Source organism: Elgaria multicarinata, chromosome 3, assembly GCF_023053635.1.
Source record: "Elgaria multicarinata webbii isolate HBS135686 ecotype San Diego chromosome 3, rElgMul1.1.pri, whole genome shotgun sequence".
NCBI lineage: Eukaryota > Metazoa > Chordata > Lepidosauria > Squamata > Anguidae > Elgaria > Elgaria multicarinata.
In genome coordinates, this window is record NC_086173.1 from 108,955,257 (window position 1) to 108,973,939 (window position 18,683).

General features: G+C 41.8%; 1 protein-coding gene across 1 annotated transcript in view; it reads left to right on the forward strand.

Moving 5' to 3' along the window:
- SYN2 (synapsin II) overlaps positions 1-18,683 on the forward strand; it is a 240,503-nt gene that overhangs the window by 212,702 nt on the left and 9,118 nt on the right. The window contains exons 10-11 of the mRNA XM_063121222.1: positions 4,648-4,797; positions 17,850-17,910. Of these exons, the coding sequence (XP_062977292.1) occupies positions 4,648-4,797; positions 17,850-17,910 (211 nt within the window). The remainder of the gene's footprint in view (positions 1-4,647; positions 4,798-17,849; positions 17,911-18,683) is intronic.

Below are 18,683 nucleotides of genomic sequence, written 5' to 3' on the forward strand. Positions count from 1 at the left end.
GAGGTGCCATAACAGAGAAGGCTCTCTCCCTTGTTGACTATGGCCTTAGCTAGACCTAAGGTTTATCCCAGGATCGTCCCTGCCTGCTCCCAGGATATCCTGTGTGTCATTTACATGAACAGGGATGACCCCGGGACAATCCTGGGATAAACCTTAGGTCTAGCTAAGGCCATATAGGGCCTGTTCAGAAGACACCTTAAACCATGGCTTTAACCATGGTGATTAAGACAGAAAGCCAGGCCGTGTTCAGAAGACACCTTAAACCACAGCTTTAACCATGGCAAATAAGACCTTTTTCTTTATTCACCATGGTTAAAGCCATGGTTTAAGGTGTCTTCTGAACGGGGCCTTAATGTGTTGAATATACTTGAAGAAAAGCTTCTCCTTAAGAAATGGGCAGACTGATATATAGAGAGGTCTACTCCTTTAGATAATTGGGTCCCAAGATGTTTTGGACTTTAAAATTTCGTGTGCTCTACATTCAAAAATAAAGGGACTGTCCTGGGTCAATGATTTCTCGTATCACTATATAAAGCAAACATTTTATACTGACCTAGGTAGCTGCTGAATATTCTATTACATAGTTGTTAACTACAAAGAGCTAGAGAGATAACTGGAGCATATCTGGTGGAAGATCCACCTGAAATGTGACCGAGCATCCCATAGGGTCTGGTGGAGTGGCAAAGAAATCATTTTCTTATCACCATTGCTGAATTATGCCCAGTAATGCTGTTTAGGGTGTTGAATAGTTTAAATGCCCAAGGGTTAGGCCTGAAGATTCAGTGTCATCTAGGGCCCTTTGGGACAATTTTTCTCTGTACTGTGCTTATAAAATTGTTCAGATCAATCCAACTGGAATGTCGTTGTTATGGTAGAGTCTGAGCCAGGGTTGCCAGAGGATAATACTTGTCACAATGTGATTGATTGGAACACTGTAGCCTGCTTAGCTCTGAAAAGATTAACAGAGTGCCAGCAGTTGTGAAGGCCACTAAAGAAGGTGGCTTTCACAACTGCTGAGAAGGTGGGAGCATAGGCAGTCATATTCCGCAGAGGTTGCACTGTGTATACTTAGATCAGTTTAAGATGTTCTATCGTTTACAGACCTCCTTCATGGCTTGGGAGCTGCATGATGCCAGGACTGTTTCTTCCCATATATCCCACCCCTCCCCCAACCAAATAAGATCTCCTGCATGAGGTCTGCCAAAACTCATCTTTCCTGGTTTTTGGAGGAGCCTACAAGGCCTTTCTGTTTAGAAATGCATTGAAAACTGAATGAATTTGGGATGGGTATTGCATTAGCTGTTTTTTCTTTAAATGTTTTTCTGGTTTATAACTTCATTTTTATGAATAAGGGATGTTGTGATTTTAATTATGATCAAACCCAGCCTTAAGCAGATGATAGTAGAGGTAAAACTAATTGAATTCCATAGATAAATTTTGTCGACATGTACAGTATACTGGGAAGCAACTCTCATTGAACTTGTTTTTGAGTAAGTGCATTTATTGTTTAGGTTGAGATTCTCTAATAAATTCCCTGTGATAATCTAATTAGCTTTTGGGGAATACTCTGAGATAAAGGGTTGAGTACCAAACTATATATAATGCGAGAGATCTGGGTTTAGATTTCCCATTATGTTTTTTTAAGACATAAAACCAGCCAGGGGATGGACCCTATGCTGCTTTTTAAAGAAGTTTTTTACCAATGATAATAATAATAATAATAATAATAATAATAGTAATACATTTGCCCATAATTATAATAAGCAGACCAATCTAATAATTTGATTATTAGAAATAATAATTTATTTATTATTTGTCAAGAAATACTTTTGTAAGCCGCCATGAGAGCCTTTTTTGGCTGAATGGCGGCATAAAAATCCTTAAATAAATAAATAAATAAATAAAATTAATTTCCATATTGTTCATACAACACAATAGCCTGAATCCCACAGAGAATTTTGTTCAGTTTAAGCCCATTGCCTAAGTTTCTCTTGTGTTGCATGTCAAACTTATACTTTGAAGTGAGAGAAGAATGGTAATCTGAATTAATTCTAATATAACACCCTCACAGGTGGTGAAAAATAATTTTATGAAGGTAGGTATGATAGGTCCCAAGTTGAAAGACAAAAGCAAACAGGTTGAACAGTCATTATTGAAGATGAACCTTAAGAATATACTTCTAATGACAACTGCAGGAAAAAAACCCTACCTTTTAAAATTACAGCTGTTTCTTCAGGGAAATGTTTTATGGGAACGGTGAGGCTGTAAATTATCGCAATGAGACACAGAAGAGAAGACTAGTTTGTTCAAATGATCATTTTAGAAAGCATTAAACTGCTAGCAGACTAGTTATACAATTCTAGCCCTATTATCTGGCATCAAAGCTTTTGTTACCATGGATAACTCAGAGTCACTGTGGGGCAGCAGTGGCAAAAAGATTTGATCAGAAAAGCTAAAGAAAACTCTTGCTCATTTGTCCAGCATGAAATCAGTATAAATAGAAACAAATAGGCTGCAAGGAATATATTAAGTTAAAGGAAATTGTATGCAATAAAACTTGGGCAGTGGCATTATAGAGAACTGCAGGTCCGCTGAAATTCTATTAGGTCACTTGCTCTCCAATTTAAATATGTAGGTTTTTATCAACAGAGCTGCCTTTGGCCTTAGCTAGACAGGGCTTTATCACGGGGCGAACCCCAGGATCATCCCTGTGCGTCCACATGACGCACAGGGGATCCTGGAATCAGGGAGGGATCATCCCTCTCTTGCTCCGGGATAGAGCCCTCCCCTTTGGGCCCGCTTTTTCCGCCGTCCCGGGCTGAGCCCGAGACCGCAGAATGTGTGGCCTGTTGCTGCGGTTTGACCCAGCTCCACATGATTCCTCGTGCAGAGCCAGGAGCTGCGCCCATTGGGGGTAGGGTGGGGGGAGCGGGGAAATTAAGTTAAATTTAAAAAAAACTACCTTCAGCACCCGAGCGTTCGTGCGCTCCGTCCTCTTTAAAAATAAAAAATAAAATGGCAGGCGCGACGCCTCTCTCCCTGAGGTCGTCGCGCCTCACATGTAAACAGAGGAGAGATCTCGCGTTAAACACAACACGAGATCTTCCCTCCTCCGTCCTGGATTAAACGGTAGGTCTAGCTAAAGCCTGCGTTGTGGCCAAAAAGAGCATTAGGATGGTGCATAATTGTCACCATTCTGAACTTTGCCTCTGACCCACACACTTCGTTTTACACTCATGCTTTACATTAGAAATGTAATAACTAAAACGATGGATTGATTTGCCCTTGGGAGCATTTTGCTTGATGTATATCCTGCTGTATTCATGTAACAGCCTGGACAGTTGCTGGTGTAACGTAACAAGATGTGGAGCCTGGTTTTTTGTCCAGTTTATTCTTTATTTCTTCTGTGATACCATCAGCTTCCAGGATCATAGGGCCTGAACCAAAGGCACATTCCAGTAAGCTTTCTGTGCCCCTGGTACTTCCTCTAGTGGAAAAGATAAGCAAATAATGTTCCACATGGAGCGGGGAGGGAAAAGCTGTTTCTGATGCTTCACCATTAAAACCACTTTAGGTTTATGGAGAAATGTGGCATGTCATAAAATTCTTTGACTCATCATCAGGCCAAGAGTGAATTTGTTAATAAGGGGCGAGTTGACATTTTTACAACAAACGATTAACTTTTTAGAAACTTCACATTTTTAAAAAAAAATCACCCCTTGGTATATTATTTTGGAGAACTCACACAGCAGATTTCTGAGGTAAGCATGAGATGGCCAATCAACCACATGAGGAAAGGGCAGGGCCACACCACATGCAAATTTTGGAGGGGGATTCACTATGCACGAGCCATATTTGCATTATTCATGATCTCCTCTTTAGTGAGGGAACTAAAGGGCAGAACAGAGGAAAGGGAGCTCGATCAGGGCACCCCACATCATTCTTCTTGAGAGAGATATTCTACCAAGGAACAGTTCAAATCCTGCAAGGAAGAAACAATGGTCCGTTTCATATGTAATGACTAACTGTGAGTTCAACAACCCATAGTCAGTTGGGGCTGCACGCACGCTGCCTCCCACCTGCTCTCTACTTCGCATCTGGTTTCATCAACAACTCAGAACACCCCATGTTTGATGAGATATGTGAACCTGGATCTCTGGGTTGTTGCTGGACAAACAACCCAGAGTTTGAACCCATGGTTTGTTGTTGTCCTTCAACAAGCCAGAGTTCCGGGTTCACAAGTTGCATCAAGCAGCCCAGGAATAGGATGTTCTTGGGTTATTGATGAAACCAGATGCAAAGCAGAAGTGACAAGCACACGGGAGGCAGCCCCACAATTCATGGGTTAAGCAACCCATGAACCGGCATTATGTGTGAACCAGATCAATTTTTATATACTCTAGTTCAGCTTCCTTCCCATGTTAAAAAACAAAACAAAAATTGAGACACCATCACAAATTTCCTCACCTTCCATAATAATCAAAATTGCCCAAATTTTGGATGGAAGATTTTTAAAATGCTTGGCAGTGTCCTTTATTTATAACGCTGTCATCTCTGAACCTCAGGATGGATAATATTGGCTGTGACAGAACATAGAAAATCATTAAAATAATGTTTCTCAGCTTAACCAGCTTTTGTGTCTTCTAGGTTATGGATTCTGCAATGCCTTTGATTGGTGAACATCAGGTTGAAGACAAACAGCTTATAACTGAACTTGTTGTAAGCAGAATGAACCAAATATTATCTAAAACACCTACACCATCCCCGCAGAAACCAACTGCCACTCAGCAGCCTCTGGTAAGGAATGCTGATGCCCTCTCTCTCACATACACACAGTAGATGTTGAATCATTATTAGAAGAAAAAACCGAGCAATGCAAAGGGGTGTGCCTGGATGATTCGTTGGACCAGAATTTCAACATCATATATTTAAAATATCCAAATAGAGATCTGAAAAAAATAAGTTGGGACGTTGCTTTTGGCAGAGCAATGGCATTAAAAGTAAGTTTCAGGATATTGTGTGTGTGTGTGTGTGTGTGTGTTGTTACACATTTAGCTAGGACTATTCCATCTGAATCAACCATCTTATCTCCGGTTTGCTTCAAGGCATTTCTTTTCTACTCACTTCCTTAAGGCACTGCTAAGGCTGATGTCTAGCAACTTTATGCTGCTGGGCTGTGGGAGGGGCTGTGACTTAGTGATAGAAGGATCTTCTTTGCATGCAGGAGGGCCCAAGTTCAATCCCTGGCTTCTCCAGGTCGGGCTGGAAAAATTGCCTGAAACCCTTGAGGGCCAGTGTTGACAATACTGGGCTAGATGGACCAATGGTCTGACAGTGGTATAAGGCAGCTTCTTATGTTTCTATATGATTCTGGTACTTTTCATTTTATTTATTTAAAATATGCATATGTCGCATTTACCAAGGTCCAGGCAGTTTATATCAAAATGTAGTAAACAGTGTAATTATATAATTAAACATACAAAAATAGTAAAACTTAGCAGCTAATACCAAACACAGACATCTGTTCAAGGCAGCCTTCACAAGCTACCCAGAATAGTTGAGAGTTGCAGTCCCCGTTGAAAGCCATAAGGGAGATCATCCCAGAGACTCAGGCCTAATCTACACCAAGCAGAATATTCCACTATGAAAGCGGTATATAAAAGGCAGGAGCCACACTACTGCTTTATAGTGGTATTAAAGTGCACTGACAACTGTTGAGGCCCAGTGACACATACCATATACCGCTTTCATACCACTTTCATAGTGCTATATCTTGATGATGTGGCTCCTGCCTTTTATATACCGCTTTCATAGTGCAATATCCCACTTGCTGTAGATTAGGCCTCAGATCAATTTCAGTAAATGTTCCTCGCTGTTGATGTTTTCACCTCACATAATAAGGGTAAAAGGAGCAGGATCTGATCAGAGGATCTTAATCAGCATGCAGGTTCCTACTGGGTGGTAATTTACCTTTAGGTGAAAAGAGAACTGAAGAAAGAGCAGGTTGTCCATGGCTAAAATGCATGTCTAACGTGTTTCAGTGGAGACTTCGATTATGAAACTGACTCCAATATGCAGGTTGAACAACTTTCTTACGGAATAGCTCCATAGACTGGTTTTGATTCATGCTTAAGGGTGTTTCTACATTTCCATGTTACGCTTGTCACATGGAGACTACTAGAATTGGAATGCCCCCATAATGTAGAACATCTCCAGCCCACCATGAGCCATACCTTTAGATGGCTGTCCACTGACATAGAAATGGTATGATGGTTGCTCTGTGGTTATCATGCAGAGGCTGTTTCCATGCCTTTTGCATTTGCAAACATAACACATAGACCTGCCCTAACTCAACATGGTATTGGGTTCACAACAGGATTTTCCCTCAGGTTTCATTTGCTACTTGGGGGAAACATTTACTGCTGACTATGTTTTATGGTTGTTTTTAATTTTCTCCATCTGGAGGCATCTGTTTTGCTGAGCCATTTCTTTCTAACAGGCTCTTCTGATATGTGTGCACCTTGTTCACTCTTGCTTCACATTTTAGAGTAGATTCAAAAGGTCATTTGAGATGGTTAGTGTTGTCTTTTTGTTTTGGTTTTGCTTTGAGTCATTGAATGCTTTGATGGTGAGATTGCAGCTTATTGCTTCCTGGAAAACTTAAAAGTTAAGGGGTGAACTGGTCAGCCCTCATTTTACGATATATTGCTATGACAAGTCAGGTTTTTTTTAATCCTTGGTGTATGCTTTCCCACATTAGCTGCCACCTCAAATGATCATTGCGATCCATCATCCTAATGAACTGGAGGTTGTGGGCAAATTTGAAGGAGAATTAACCTCTGGACGATCCTGCCCTAGTGATCGCTCTTGTAATCACTCTTGTAATCACTCTTACAGTCAGAGTGATTTGACTGTAAGCCCTGAGACTCAACTAGTCCTGTGAACACTGGTGGATATCCCACTTTTCTTTGAATGAGCAACTGAGAAATTGATTTTGTCCATAGTAGCTGCCAGACAAGCAACTGAGAAATTGATTATGCCCATGGTTGCTGCCAAATAATAGTAATGGGTTCAAATTATTTGATGCAAGTTTCTAAGATAAATTATATATATTGGAAGAACCCATAGCAGGTAAACAATTTGAAAACAAATTTGTGGTACACCTCAAATTGGCCTGTTCTTGGAAAAGTATGACTGGTTTTTCTTTTAAAAATATCATCATATCCTTTGAGTAAAAAACTACAATCCCACAGAATTGGGATTGCAGTTATGCTTCTGTTTCATACTGTACCACTTGAAAGAGAACACAAAATTCTTTCAGTTTCATAGCCACATACCATGAAAAATCTACTGTAAGTAAACTTTGTAAAGGGACTTCAAAGGAATTGCCAAATGGACCAAAATATAGGTAGTATTTGTAGTGTTCATGCCTGTTCCCTCTGGCATTCACATGTGCTGGCAAGCTGACACAAGACACTATTGAGGAAATCACACAGTAAATAATGTAATGGTTACATTGTCTCCAAAACACACTTAAAGCTGAACAATAGTTAGAAAGCTTTAGGCTCCTTTTCTGATACAATACTTATGGCAATCACTTGGGGTGGGGGTTTAGGGTTAGCCACCATCTCATTTGAGCTTCTCCAGACGCCGCATATGCTAGCAGCTCAAGGGACATGGCCACAGCGTAAAACAAAATCCCAGGGAGGGGTATGCGCTGAACCACCAGAGCCGGGCAGAGAAGATAAGTCACGCACCAGTCAGTCACAGCCTGCCACAACTGAACAGACCCTGGTTACCATGACCACAGGGAAGGTAACGTTTCAGGCCCAGGAACTCTCCTGCATGTAACGTTAGGTCTGGGGAAGCTCCCTTGCCACATGAGTCCCACACGCAGACAATCCACAGCAAATGCAAGACCGAGTCTTTGAAAAGCCTTACAGTTCTTAGATATCCAAAGTCCAAATAGCAAGGTGTCCATGTGCAGAGTGCTTTCAAAGTCCCAACCGGAGATGGAATCCCAAGCAGGCCTTGTGTCAAGAGATGAAACCTAGCAAAGCTTTTTTTATCTTTGCACCAGCATTTAAGGCCTATTCAAAGCCACTTGACAGACAGGTCCTCTGACCTGTAACCTATGCCCATGTGCCAACAGTGCAGAACTGCTCCATCCACTAAGGTGATGCTACAATCTGAGTGACAGCTTCTAAGAGTGGCCTCCTCCTTTCCAAACACTCTCAAGTTCCCAGAACACTAGCAGCTTCAAGGTTGCAACAGGGAGTAAGCAAGCTAGATCCCATGGGAACTTCTTACAGAGATAAGCTTGCAGAGACATCTGACATTCTCAAACAATTTCCTAATAAATCTACCTACTCAGTACAAGGCCGGCCTTTCCTCCTGCCAAAGACCACCACCTTGGTCTTTGAATAATTAATTGTTAGTAGCTCTTGATTACAATATAAATGCAAAGCCCTCATTAAGTGTCTTAACCCAATACTGGTTAGAGATAACAGCACAGCATCATCAGCATATAAAAGAATTGATAAAGAATGATGGTTCAACTTAGGTGGATGGAAATCAACTACACCTGACAGTATTTTGCTAGCAAAACATTTTTCTCATCTATACCAAATTACGTTATCCTAAATAACTGCATGATGATGATGATGATGATGATGATGATGATGATGAAGAAGAAGAAGAAGAAGAAGAAGAAGAAGAAGAAGAAGAAGAAGAAGAAGAAGAATCTAAAAAAAAATCCAGATGAGATCACACAAAAGTTTGCACATTTTTATTCTGAAGGAAGCAAATTTCTGGCCCATTTTGCAACACTGATATTTTTCAACAGATGTTTTTCATTTGGCTTTTCACTGCAGGGAGAAGTGGGATACAGCTAGGGATGGGCGGCACTGGGAATTCCATTCTGTTTGAGCAGGGTTTACATTCCGGCAAGCAGTGGTGGACTGTAGCAGGGTTTTTTTTCCAATTCTGGAAAAAAATTGCCTCTCACCATTTACCCTAATGGTAATTTACGCAAATTGGATTGGAGGGGGTTATATCTTGAAATTGTTCAAATGAGGTGTGTGTTTTTAATTCTCCCCACAGGGGGTTTGCAAGTGTGCAAATCACAGATTCAGCTATTCCATATATGTAGTCTTGCCTTGTCAATTTCCTTGTATGTTTCAGCTGACAAGGGGAGCATCAAAGTGGAGTGCACTCTTGCACACTTGTGATAGACCTGGGGGGATTTAAAAAACCAAAAACAAATGCAACCCCATTTCTGCAAATGTCAAGATCCCCCCCTCTAAAACATCCAATTTGCGCAAATTGCCACCATAAAAAAACACCCTGCTGGTGGATCGAATCGACACCAGCAGGAGGAAATGGAATGAAATCCACCAGTTTTCACTCCCCACAAATGGAATTCTGATAAATCCCTAAGGTTCAGCATTACAGAATCCAAATGTGGGAGCAGTTTGGAATTTCCCTAAAAAATGAGGGGAACCCTCTAAAAAGAATAATACAAAAATGGTTGCTTTTTAATTTTTGCAAGCACATAGAAGGAAGTGTTGGGTAAGAGGTTAGAGCAGTGAAAATGACTATAAACCTGTAAAAAGATATTAACATTTTAAAAAGTTAAGGTGACTCCCTTCTCAGAAATCCAAAACATATGGAAAATATCTTTAATATCTGTCAGGAATAGTTTTAATCTACACGCTTAGTTAGAGAATAAATAAGTTTATCATTAATCAATGGCAACATCTCCATGATTTTCCTTAATAAATCAAGCCTAAATATTTGTGTATGCTTATTGCTCTGGAAATTAACAATATACATGTACATATTTTACAATTTAAGTGAAAGTAGATTTTGCTGTTATGCACTTTATTATGTAACATCTTTCCAATGGAGAGACTGCTGGTATTTACTTCAAAAACATTCATGTCTCCCTACAAGAAAAGAAACAAATATCCCATTCGTTTATTATTATTCATTTAATAGATTTTATATACCGTTGTCCATATTTTAAAATACCTCTAAGTGGTTCTACACATAGAAGGCTGAAATTCTATAAATGTTTACCTGGAAGCAAGTAGTCATGTATAGGATTGTGCCCTAAGTGACTCCTTACACACACAGAATATCTGTTCCAAGTGTGCATATTGGGGGTAGGAAGGGCCCTGCACATGTAAATTGTTAGAAGAGATTCCTGTGAACAGAAAATGCAATCTTAACACCATGTAACCTAGCACAGGACTAGTTAAAATCTGCCTGCTGCCACGTCTCTTAGCATGGAAGTGAATGTGTCTTTGTTTCATATCTGATGGCTTTGCCACATGGGTGCAGGTTTTTTTCCAGAGTTGTACATAATACCATTTTGCAAACAAGCATCTCAGAATTCAAGCCGTAAGCTGCAATCCACAAATTGGTTATTGAAGAGTAACCCCCTCAACATTAGTGGGTCTGGAGTGAATGTAATTGCAGTGCACATGTTAAGAAAAATGCAGCCTACAGCAGAAAGTATTAAAATATAAGTTTCTACAATCATCCAAAATATGCAAAGAATAGAAAAAAAATATATCCTGATAAATGTATGGGAAAGTGAAATTTTAAGTTATATAGGAGCACATACAAATTGATAGCTCTTAATGCTGTAAACATTAACAGTATTTGGAGATTTCAAGATACCAAATTGAAAAACCAAAGGCTATCTCAACTCTTGTTCTTGTTTTAAAATCAATCTTTATTGTCAACCTGTATATACAATATCTGTGTAACTCTTTTCAAAGGGTCAGTGAGCTCTCAGAACTAACAATAATATAGTTCAGTTATCTTAACACCTGTGCCCCTTTCTACTGGTAGGGAAAGCTTCCAGGCTTAAAAGTATACTCATAGCCACAGTTCTGAAAACACTCTATGTCTGGATATGATGCATTTCCCCCTCAAGATTATAGCACCATCTTGTGGAAATTCCTCTCTTATATTGGAAATAAGTTCTTTCCTTCTGTTTATAATGACATATTTAACAAATTGAACTAGTATATCAAGGGCTATAAGATAAATTTCAAAATTGATTCAGTCAAAATCTAGTTTTAAAACATATGCATGTCTACTTGTCTCAATTTCTGCTTATTGGACAACCCTTGGTGGAGTGGTATATCTCTATTTGTTTTAACTGTACATGTTTTAATTTGTAAAGCCACCTTGAGTCCCAGTTTTGGGGAAAAGGCAGGAAATTAATAATAATAATAATAATAATAATAATAATAATAATAATAATGTGCCATTATCTTAGTGTTTCTGACTTTCTCAAGCTATGCTTAGCTGATCAAGCCAAATCAATTAACTCAAAGTATGGTTAATCAAGCTTAACTGTTTATGTCTGCCTGATACCCTGCCCCTAAATATTTGTATTGATATATTTGCAGGATCCTATTAGAGGATGTACATATGCACAGATGTACGTATGTCCTAGAATTTGTTTACTGGCGCCACAAGCCTTAAAAATAAATAAAAAGACATGCTGTAACTGCTTACAAAAACATTTTCCCTCCCTCTGGATCTGTCGTTAGGATGTTAGTACCAGTGCAAGATCTTACCTTCAGGCCAGCACCAACCCTGCCTGGGCTTAGTGCTACCAGCAGTGGCAGATCCAGATTTTTGGGTGCTCTTGGGCCGTTCCCACACCTGCCTTTTCTCCAGGGATCATCCCGGGATCATCCCTGTGCATGCAAATGACACACAGGGGATCCCGGGAGCGGGCAGGGACGATCCCTCCATTTCCCTGGGATAACCCTTAGGTGTAGAAAGGGCCTTGGACAAGGTACCCTCAGTGAAGCCCCTTCCTCAGTCAATCTTCCTTCTCACTGCCATTGTCACCGGCTACTACTGCACCCCCACCCTCTTTCTTATTATCGTTAGCACTTGGGTGCTTGATAGGCAGAAAGCCAGCCAGCCAGCTTGCAGTGGCATCTACTGCTGCTCCTTCACAGCACCACCGCTGTCTGGGCCAGAGCAAGAGGCAGGTGAACGAGCGAGTTGCAACGATAAAGGGGAGGAGCGAGTCCAAGGGGCCCCTGCTGGATTGTGGGCCCTCAGCAGGTGCGCCACCATGTTCAATCTGCTGGTGGGCCCTGGCTGTTGATGTAAGCAACAGAGGCAGGCATTGTGGACACAGAGAGTTACCAGTATGTCTGTTGGCTTAATGCACCAGCAGATGGCGGTGTTGTTATATGGCAGCAAGATAAGTAGATTGGTGCTTTGCTTTGCTTTGCTTTTTGTTGCAGCTCAACTTTATGAATAATGAAAAAGCACTTCTTCAGGAATAGAAAATGGTTCATGTCTCTAATCTAGTTAAATACCATTTATTAAAGAGCATGTCACACTGAATGGCAGTCTCATAAACACGCATTTTCTTCATGCGTATCCTCTGCAATATGCATGTAAACCATGAGGCAAGATGTAACCTCTCGTGGCTCAAGATGCAGTGAGATCTCTCACAGGAGAAGGTCGAATGAGATCCCATTGTGGCTCTTTTGCTTCAAAATGAAACTACTAATCAGGAATATAACTGCGGAGTATAGAAGATTGGAAGATGTGAATAAGGACCAGTGACCTACCCTTACACATAATCCTAATACTCAAGGAAGGTATCCATTGAAATGAATAGATAGATGGTTCAAAGTTAAGAAATAAAATATATAGCACAGAAAACCTGTGGGAATATATGGAATTCAGATTTAAGCTGGACCAACTGTTGTGGTGGAAGTGGAGTTCCCTGCCGCCTCCTTCCCATGGTGGCCGCTCCAGCCCCCTGCAAATGCTACACAGGGAATCCGGAGACCCTGATGGGTGGAGTAAGATGTGGATCAAGGGGAGGGGGAAGGACCTTTCGCAAGCAGAGGTCTTCCGCAGACAGATGGTCCTTTCCATTTGCAAAAGACAGTTCCTGGATCTAAACTTTTTCTGAAGTCTAAACTTCAGAAAAAGATGTTAGAACCTTCATGGTAGTTAGAGCCATTAGATAGGCTGGTTGGGGCTTTCCTTATAACGCCAAAGGCTAAGAATGGAAGATGGGGAATGGAAGATAGGGAATCTGCTTTTTAAACTTCCTGAAAGATTTGAATCAGGCTAGAGAAAGAATGCTGACCTGGGGAGCCCCATACTGAGCCATATTGAGGAAACCTCTCAGGGCCTTACTAGACGAGGCCTTAGCGCGCCTTCTGACCCGGTTTCCCTGCTGTGCGTCCAGATGACGCACAGGGGAATCCGGAGGCATGCCGCGCTGAGGCCTCCTCCAACGCGCCATAAGCGAATGCGCTTATGGCGCGCTTTTCCCCCAGCTCCGGCCTCAGGCCAGGGCTGGGGGAAGTGTGGGGACTTCCGCGGCTTTTTGCGGCTCCTCGCTTACTCGCGAGGAGCCGCGAAAAGCCGCGGACTGGCCTGGCACAGCGCTTGTATGAGCGCTGTGCCCATCGGCCCGGGGGCAGGGGGGAAAGAGAGGGGAGGGCGAAGGATGGGAGGGTGGGTGGGAAGGGGGGCGGGTGACAGAGGGAGCGCTGCTCGCCGCCGCCGCTTGCGAGCGGCAGCGAGCGGCGCTCCCTCTGTCACCCGCCCCCCCTTCCCACCCACCCTCCCATCCTTCCCCCCCCCCCTGTTTTTACAAAAACACCCCTTACCTTCACGAAGTCTTCGGGCCACCCGCGGCCCCTTTAAACAAACAAAAAAAAAATGGCAGACGCCGCAGGGCTTCCGTCCTCCCTGTGGCTCCGGCGTCTGGAAGCGTGGTAGCGCGCCTCAGCCCCACCTCCCTGCCGGCGTAAGCCGGCAGGTCTAGCAAGGCCCTCAGACTCCGACCAGTTTTCTGAGACTCTTACCCTATGGGTCAGCATAAGGAGTGTCAGCCATGCTAGCTGAAGCACAATCCTAGGCTCAGCCAGCAGAGCAGAGATGTCCAAGCACACTCTGCACTCTCTCTTCTCACTTGCATTTATGGTGTTTTGGAAGGTTTTTCTGTACTGGCCTCTATGGCTCCTCCGTGAATGCTGCCACGTGCCTGTTCAGTAGCCCTTCCCTGCCACAGCACTGGTGTAGGTGCCTTAGGCTCAACCTTATGAGTGCTGCCTCAGCACGGTATCTCGCAGCACCAGACTATGAGGCAACACAACAGAAAATATGGGCAGCTCCAGTTACTGCAATTATCCTGGCAGCACTTGGCTTCCAGTACAGCTTTACAGCTATTGCTATTTAAGAGATGATAGGTTGGGCAGAATTATAATACTTTCTGCAGATGTCAAGAGTGAGTAGATATAAAATGCATAATTAACCAGAGGCTGGCTGCATTTGAATCTAATAAAGAATAATTTTCCCTCCCAGGCTTCATTCACTCAGTTCAGTGAGCTGTCCTCCAGAGCCAAATTTTGAGGATTATCTTGCTTCTGTCAGTCTGGGCGTGCAGGCACCACATTTAGAAGGTCTCTTAGCTTGTCTCCCCTTCAGAATGTGTTGAGCAGGCATGTAATCTCAGAGGGTATTTTGTCTAAGGGCTAATCTGCACTGTCCCTTTCATGCTGGTTCCCTTAGGGTACTCAGGGCTACTGCTGGATCTTCCATTGCATGGAACGCCAAAATATCTAAAGAATGTTTGGAGAACTCCCGTGCTAGTTCTAGCAGGGAAGTGCTTTAATTTGTAAACTGAGAATATTGCATTTAACCCTTGACTAGATACCCATGCGAACCTTTGAGTCTGTGACCATTTTTGCATGCCAGGATGTGGTTTGAAGTTCCAAGGCTTTGAAGTCATCACAGCTCATCCAATTTATACTCATGAATCAAAACCAGTGAGTTGTGCCTAACCCTGGGATATGGTAGGAGTTTAAACTGCAGAACAATTGCCCCTGGAAGCATTTTGGACACCCCAGATACAACCTAAGCTCCTAACAGATAGAAGGAAACTTTTATAACGGGTATTGTTGCTGACTGGCAACAAAACAGGACATGTCTGTCTCCATTTAACAAGCCCATTCTTTGCTGCCTCAGAGTAGTTCATATCCATAGGATCTAAGCCTAAGGTCACTGAAACTTTTGATAGATGCATGGTTTTCTGAGAATACTTAATTCCCTTGGGTGAACTATAGCAAACAATTTTGAGATTTTAATAATCTGGCTTCTTTTAATATTCAAGGCTTGGTTGCTCTGTCTGATAGGCATATATGTGCAAGGGAAAGATTTCATCTCCTTAAAAAAAAACCCTTCTGAGTAAAAGCTAGCACCCTTAAATCGTGTCATACTAATTAATTTCTTTTGGTTCAGTCTAGGCAGGTAGACATGGGTGACATGGGGGTCTGACGTGTCTTCATGTTTGGTAAAGAAGGATTCTGTGCCTGATACAATACAAGCAGGGAACGGGAGCCCCTGATTAGCCAGCCACAAGTGCATCCGTAGGAAAGTGTGCAAGTGAAGGTTCCAAAAAACTTAAACAAAACATGTGTTTGAGGAAATGAACAGGAAGTAGGAGCTAGCATGCTGGAAAGCCTAATTTAAGGCAAAGGCATTTCCTTTGAGATGGACTATATTAAGCTTAGATTGTAGATCTATTGGCTTGGTAAAGACTTTAAACACTGGAGGGTTTTCATCACACCCAAGAACGTTTGAGGAATATAGTGAGTCCCTTAGTCCTCCCCTTTCTGGCAAATTCAAATAAGTCTGTATCCAACAACGTATTAGTTTTCCTCAGTCCCATGAATAACACTTATGTTATGCTTGCCTAAACAGATGACAGAGAAGATTGTGTCAAGCCCCAGGTCAGAATAGGCAAAATTTCCTGTGTGCCAGTTGAATAGGGGATACAGCAACAAGGACCAAAAGGACACATAGCATCTTCTTTGCCAGAGAAAGTTGGCAGGTTCCCCCCAAGTTGCCATTGATTGTTCCAGTCTGGAGTAGATCTTACAAATGTTCTGGTACCCTCTGGACAGATTTGTATTGGTCTAAGGGCTGCTTCTTAGACCCTGCTTGCACAGTGTGTCTACTCATTGTCCTAGGAAGGAGAGACGCTGGGTGGGGGAGCTCCCATTCTCTCCAATAGGAGCTTTCCCCCCAATGCAAATATCAGGTGTGAGCGAGCAATCCAGATCAGGACCACAGTGGGGGGCAAAACACATACACCTAGAGCATACCCCATGAACTAGCAATTTACTTTTTAAAATGCCATTCTTGCAATTGCTAATTGTATGAATGGTGGCGAATCTAGTTTCACCTTTATTTCTTTTCTTCCAAATACAAATTAGAAGAAATAAGACAATAATTCTTATAAGCATACGTATACATTAATTTCCGTTTCTCTTTAGAAAAGCATTCTGCAACTTTTGTTCCTGACAGGTGACAATGTATGTGTTTGACTTTTCCTAAATCAAATCTGTAGCAAATTTGCATACTGTAGTTTGAGAAGCATTACATCTGAACTTCCTAAATACAGTGTATGGAATATACAGTCATTTCTCTCTCGTGTCGCCAAATAAAAACAGATTCTACACGCCTTGAGAGAGATGTTGCCTTGTAATTATTTCTTTCCTGTATTCTGAAGAACATTTCACTGTGTGCCTTTTGTGATAGCATGGACAGCCAGGCCAAAAAGTATTTCATTCTGAGTACTTCAGTTGCTATCAGACTGAATGTTGTCCCCAACTATATATGACAGACTTTCAAGGGCTCAATAAATCTCCTGTTTTGGCTGCTGAACTGAATTCAGCTTGATGGGTCACAAGTTGTGCAGACCCGAATATAAATCCAAAGCAAATGTGGTACATGTCACAGGCCTAAACTAGAGTTGATGTTAAACAGAAACAAGTCAGTTTCCCCCCCTTAATTGTTAGCAAGCAGGAAGGGGGGGTTGATTTTCATTGGGACTGCAATAGGCAGGAAGGGTAGATTTAACTCTTTCCTCCCCTGCACTGATGTTAGCTCACTTTTATTTTTCTGAGGATAACAGCCGTGCAGGGTGGGCCGATATTAGCCGGGGGAGGATAGAGTTAAACACCTCCATGTATGCTACAGTTTTAATGAAAATTGGGGTTCTTTGCAGCCTGACATGGAGCATCTCTACATTAAGGGGAAATCGCGCTGCCTTACCAGGACTGCACCTTTGCGCAATTATGATGGCCTCCATTACATGAGCAGAGAGGGGCAACCACCTGGTTTGAATTGCCAACCCCTTGGTTTGCAATTGAAAAGCCCATTACCCCCGTTCAGCCGGTACAGCTTGAGCGGGGGAATTGGCAATTGCGGTGGGAAGGAGGGGAATAAAGACCTCACGTGTAGGCACAAATGGCATGTGAGGCAGGGGCGGGGCCAAGCCTATAAAGGCTGGTCCCGCCCCGTTCTCAGCCTCTCCTTTCGGTGCTCATAGCCTTGAATGGGACAGCGCCATCAATTGGCTGCTTTATAGTGTAACTTCAGCTTTAGACGCTGGGAAAACCTGCACTATTTCTAAAGGACTGGAATATCTCAGGGGGGTTTTAGAGTGAGCTTTCCAGAGGAAGGTGTGGGAGAGGCCCTGAAGGTTGACGAAGACATCTAAAGGACTCACAAACTTCCGTGAGTGGCCAACCACAAGCGTGCCATATATCACTGGTCTAAAGACACACTCATGGTTCCTAATAAAGCATTTAGCATCACATCTGCCTTGCCCTCAGAAATGGTTTGTACCTAATAGGAGGTTCTTAAGGTTTAGGAAGAAGTTTCTAATGACAAGAAGGACAATCTCCTAGCTGTGACTCCTATTTTAGCCCACTTCTTTTAACCTCTCTTCTGTTTTTCTTTTCTTTCTTTTTTTTTAATTATTATTTTTGCAGAGTGGATCACTTAAGGAGACAGAACCAAACAAAGTCCCACCCCAGCGACCACCTCCTCAAGGTTGTTTACAGTACATTCTCGACTGTAATGGCGTTGCAGTAGGACCAAAACAAGTCCAGGCTACTTAAATTATTGAGATTAAACATGGGGGTTAAACAAACAAAAAAAGGAAGAAAGAAAGGAATCAAACAATACCAGTTTTTGTGCAGTTTTTGCATTGTTTCAGTGCTGACCTGGACTGTGTTTTTTTCTATGCAGTGTCAACTATACTGTCTGGTTGTTTATCTGTTCATGTTTGTGTTGTAATGCTTACTTACGTTTCTCTGTATAACTTGTGATTCAGGGCTGTTGTCAACAGTGTACAAGAATTGTGCCTCTACCAAGTCAGTGCGACCGTATATTCTGGATGGTTAGACAGTATTTTTTTTTTTAAGTATTCTATATTGTGGGGTAAAAAGACTAACCAACCCAAGTTGAGATTTAAATACTTTTGCTTAACTCTATGAGTATGTGTGTTATTTTTTTTAATGTGCATGATTAATGTAGAAAGAGGATTCTGATATTTTAAAAGTCTCATTTAATAGTATGTTGAATGAGGCATCTTTTTTATAATTTTATATAGATTATCAAGTTTTGAGTTCATACTTATAGGTAAAATGAAAGACTAGTGTTTTATTTTGTTTCCTATGATATATGAAATAATTATTTCCAGGTATACATAAATATCCTGTATTTTCAATGCAGACTTTTAAAAAAAGTCTGCTTAAATTATTAGCCTCCGTGCTATAAAATGGGCCACCTATGTGCAATATTGATTAAAATGTGAGGGTATT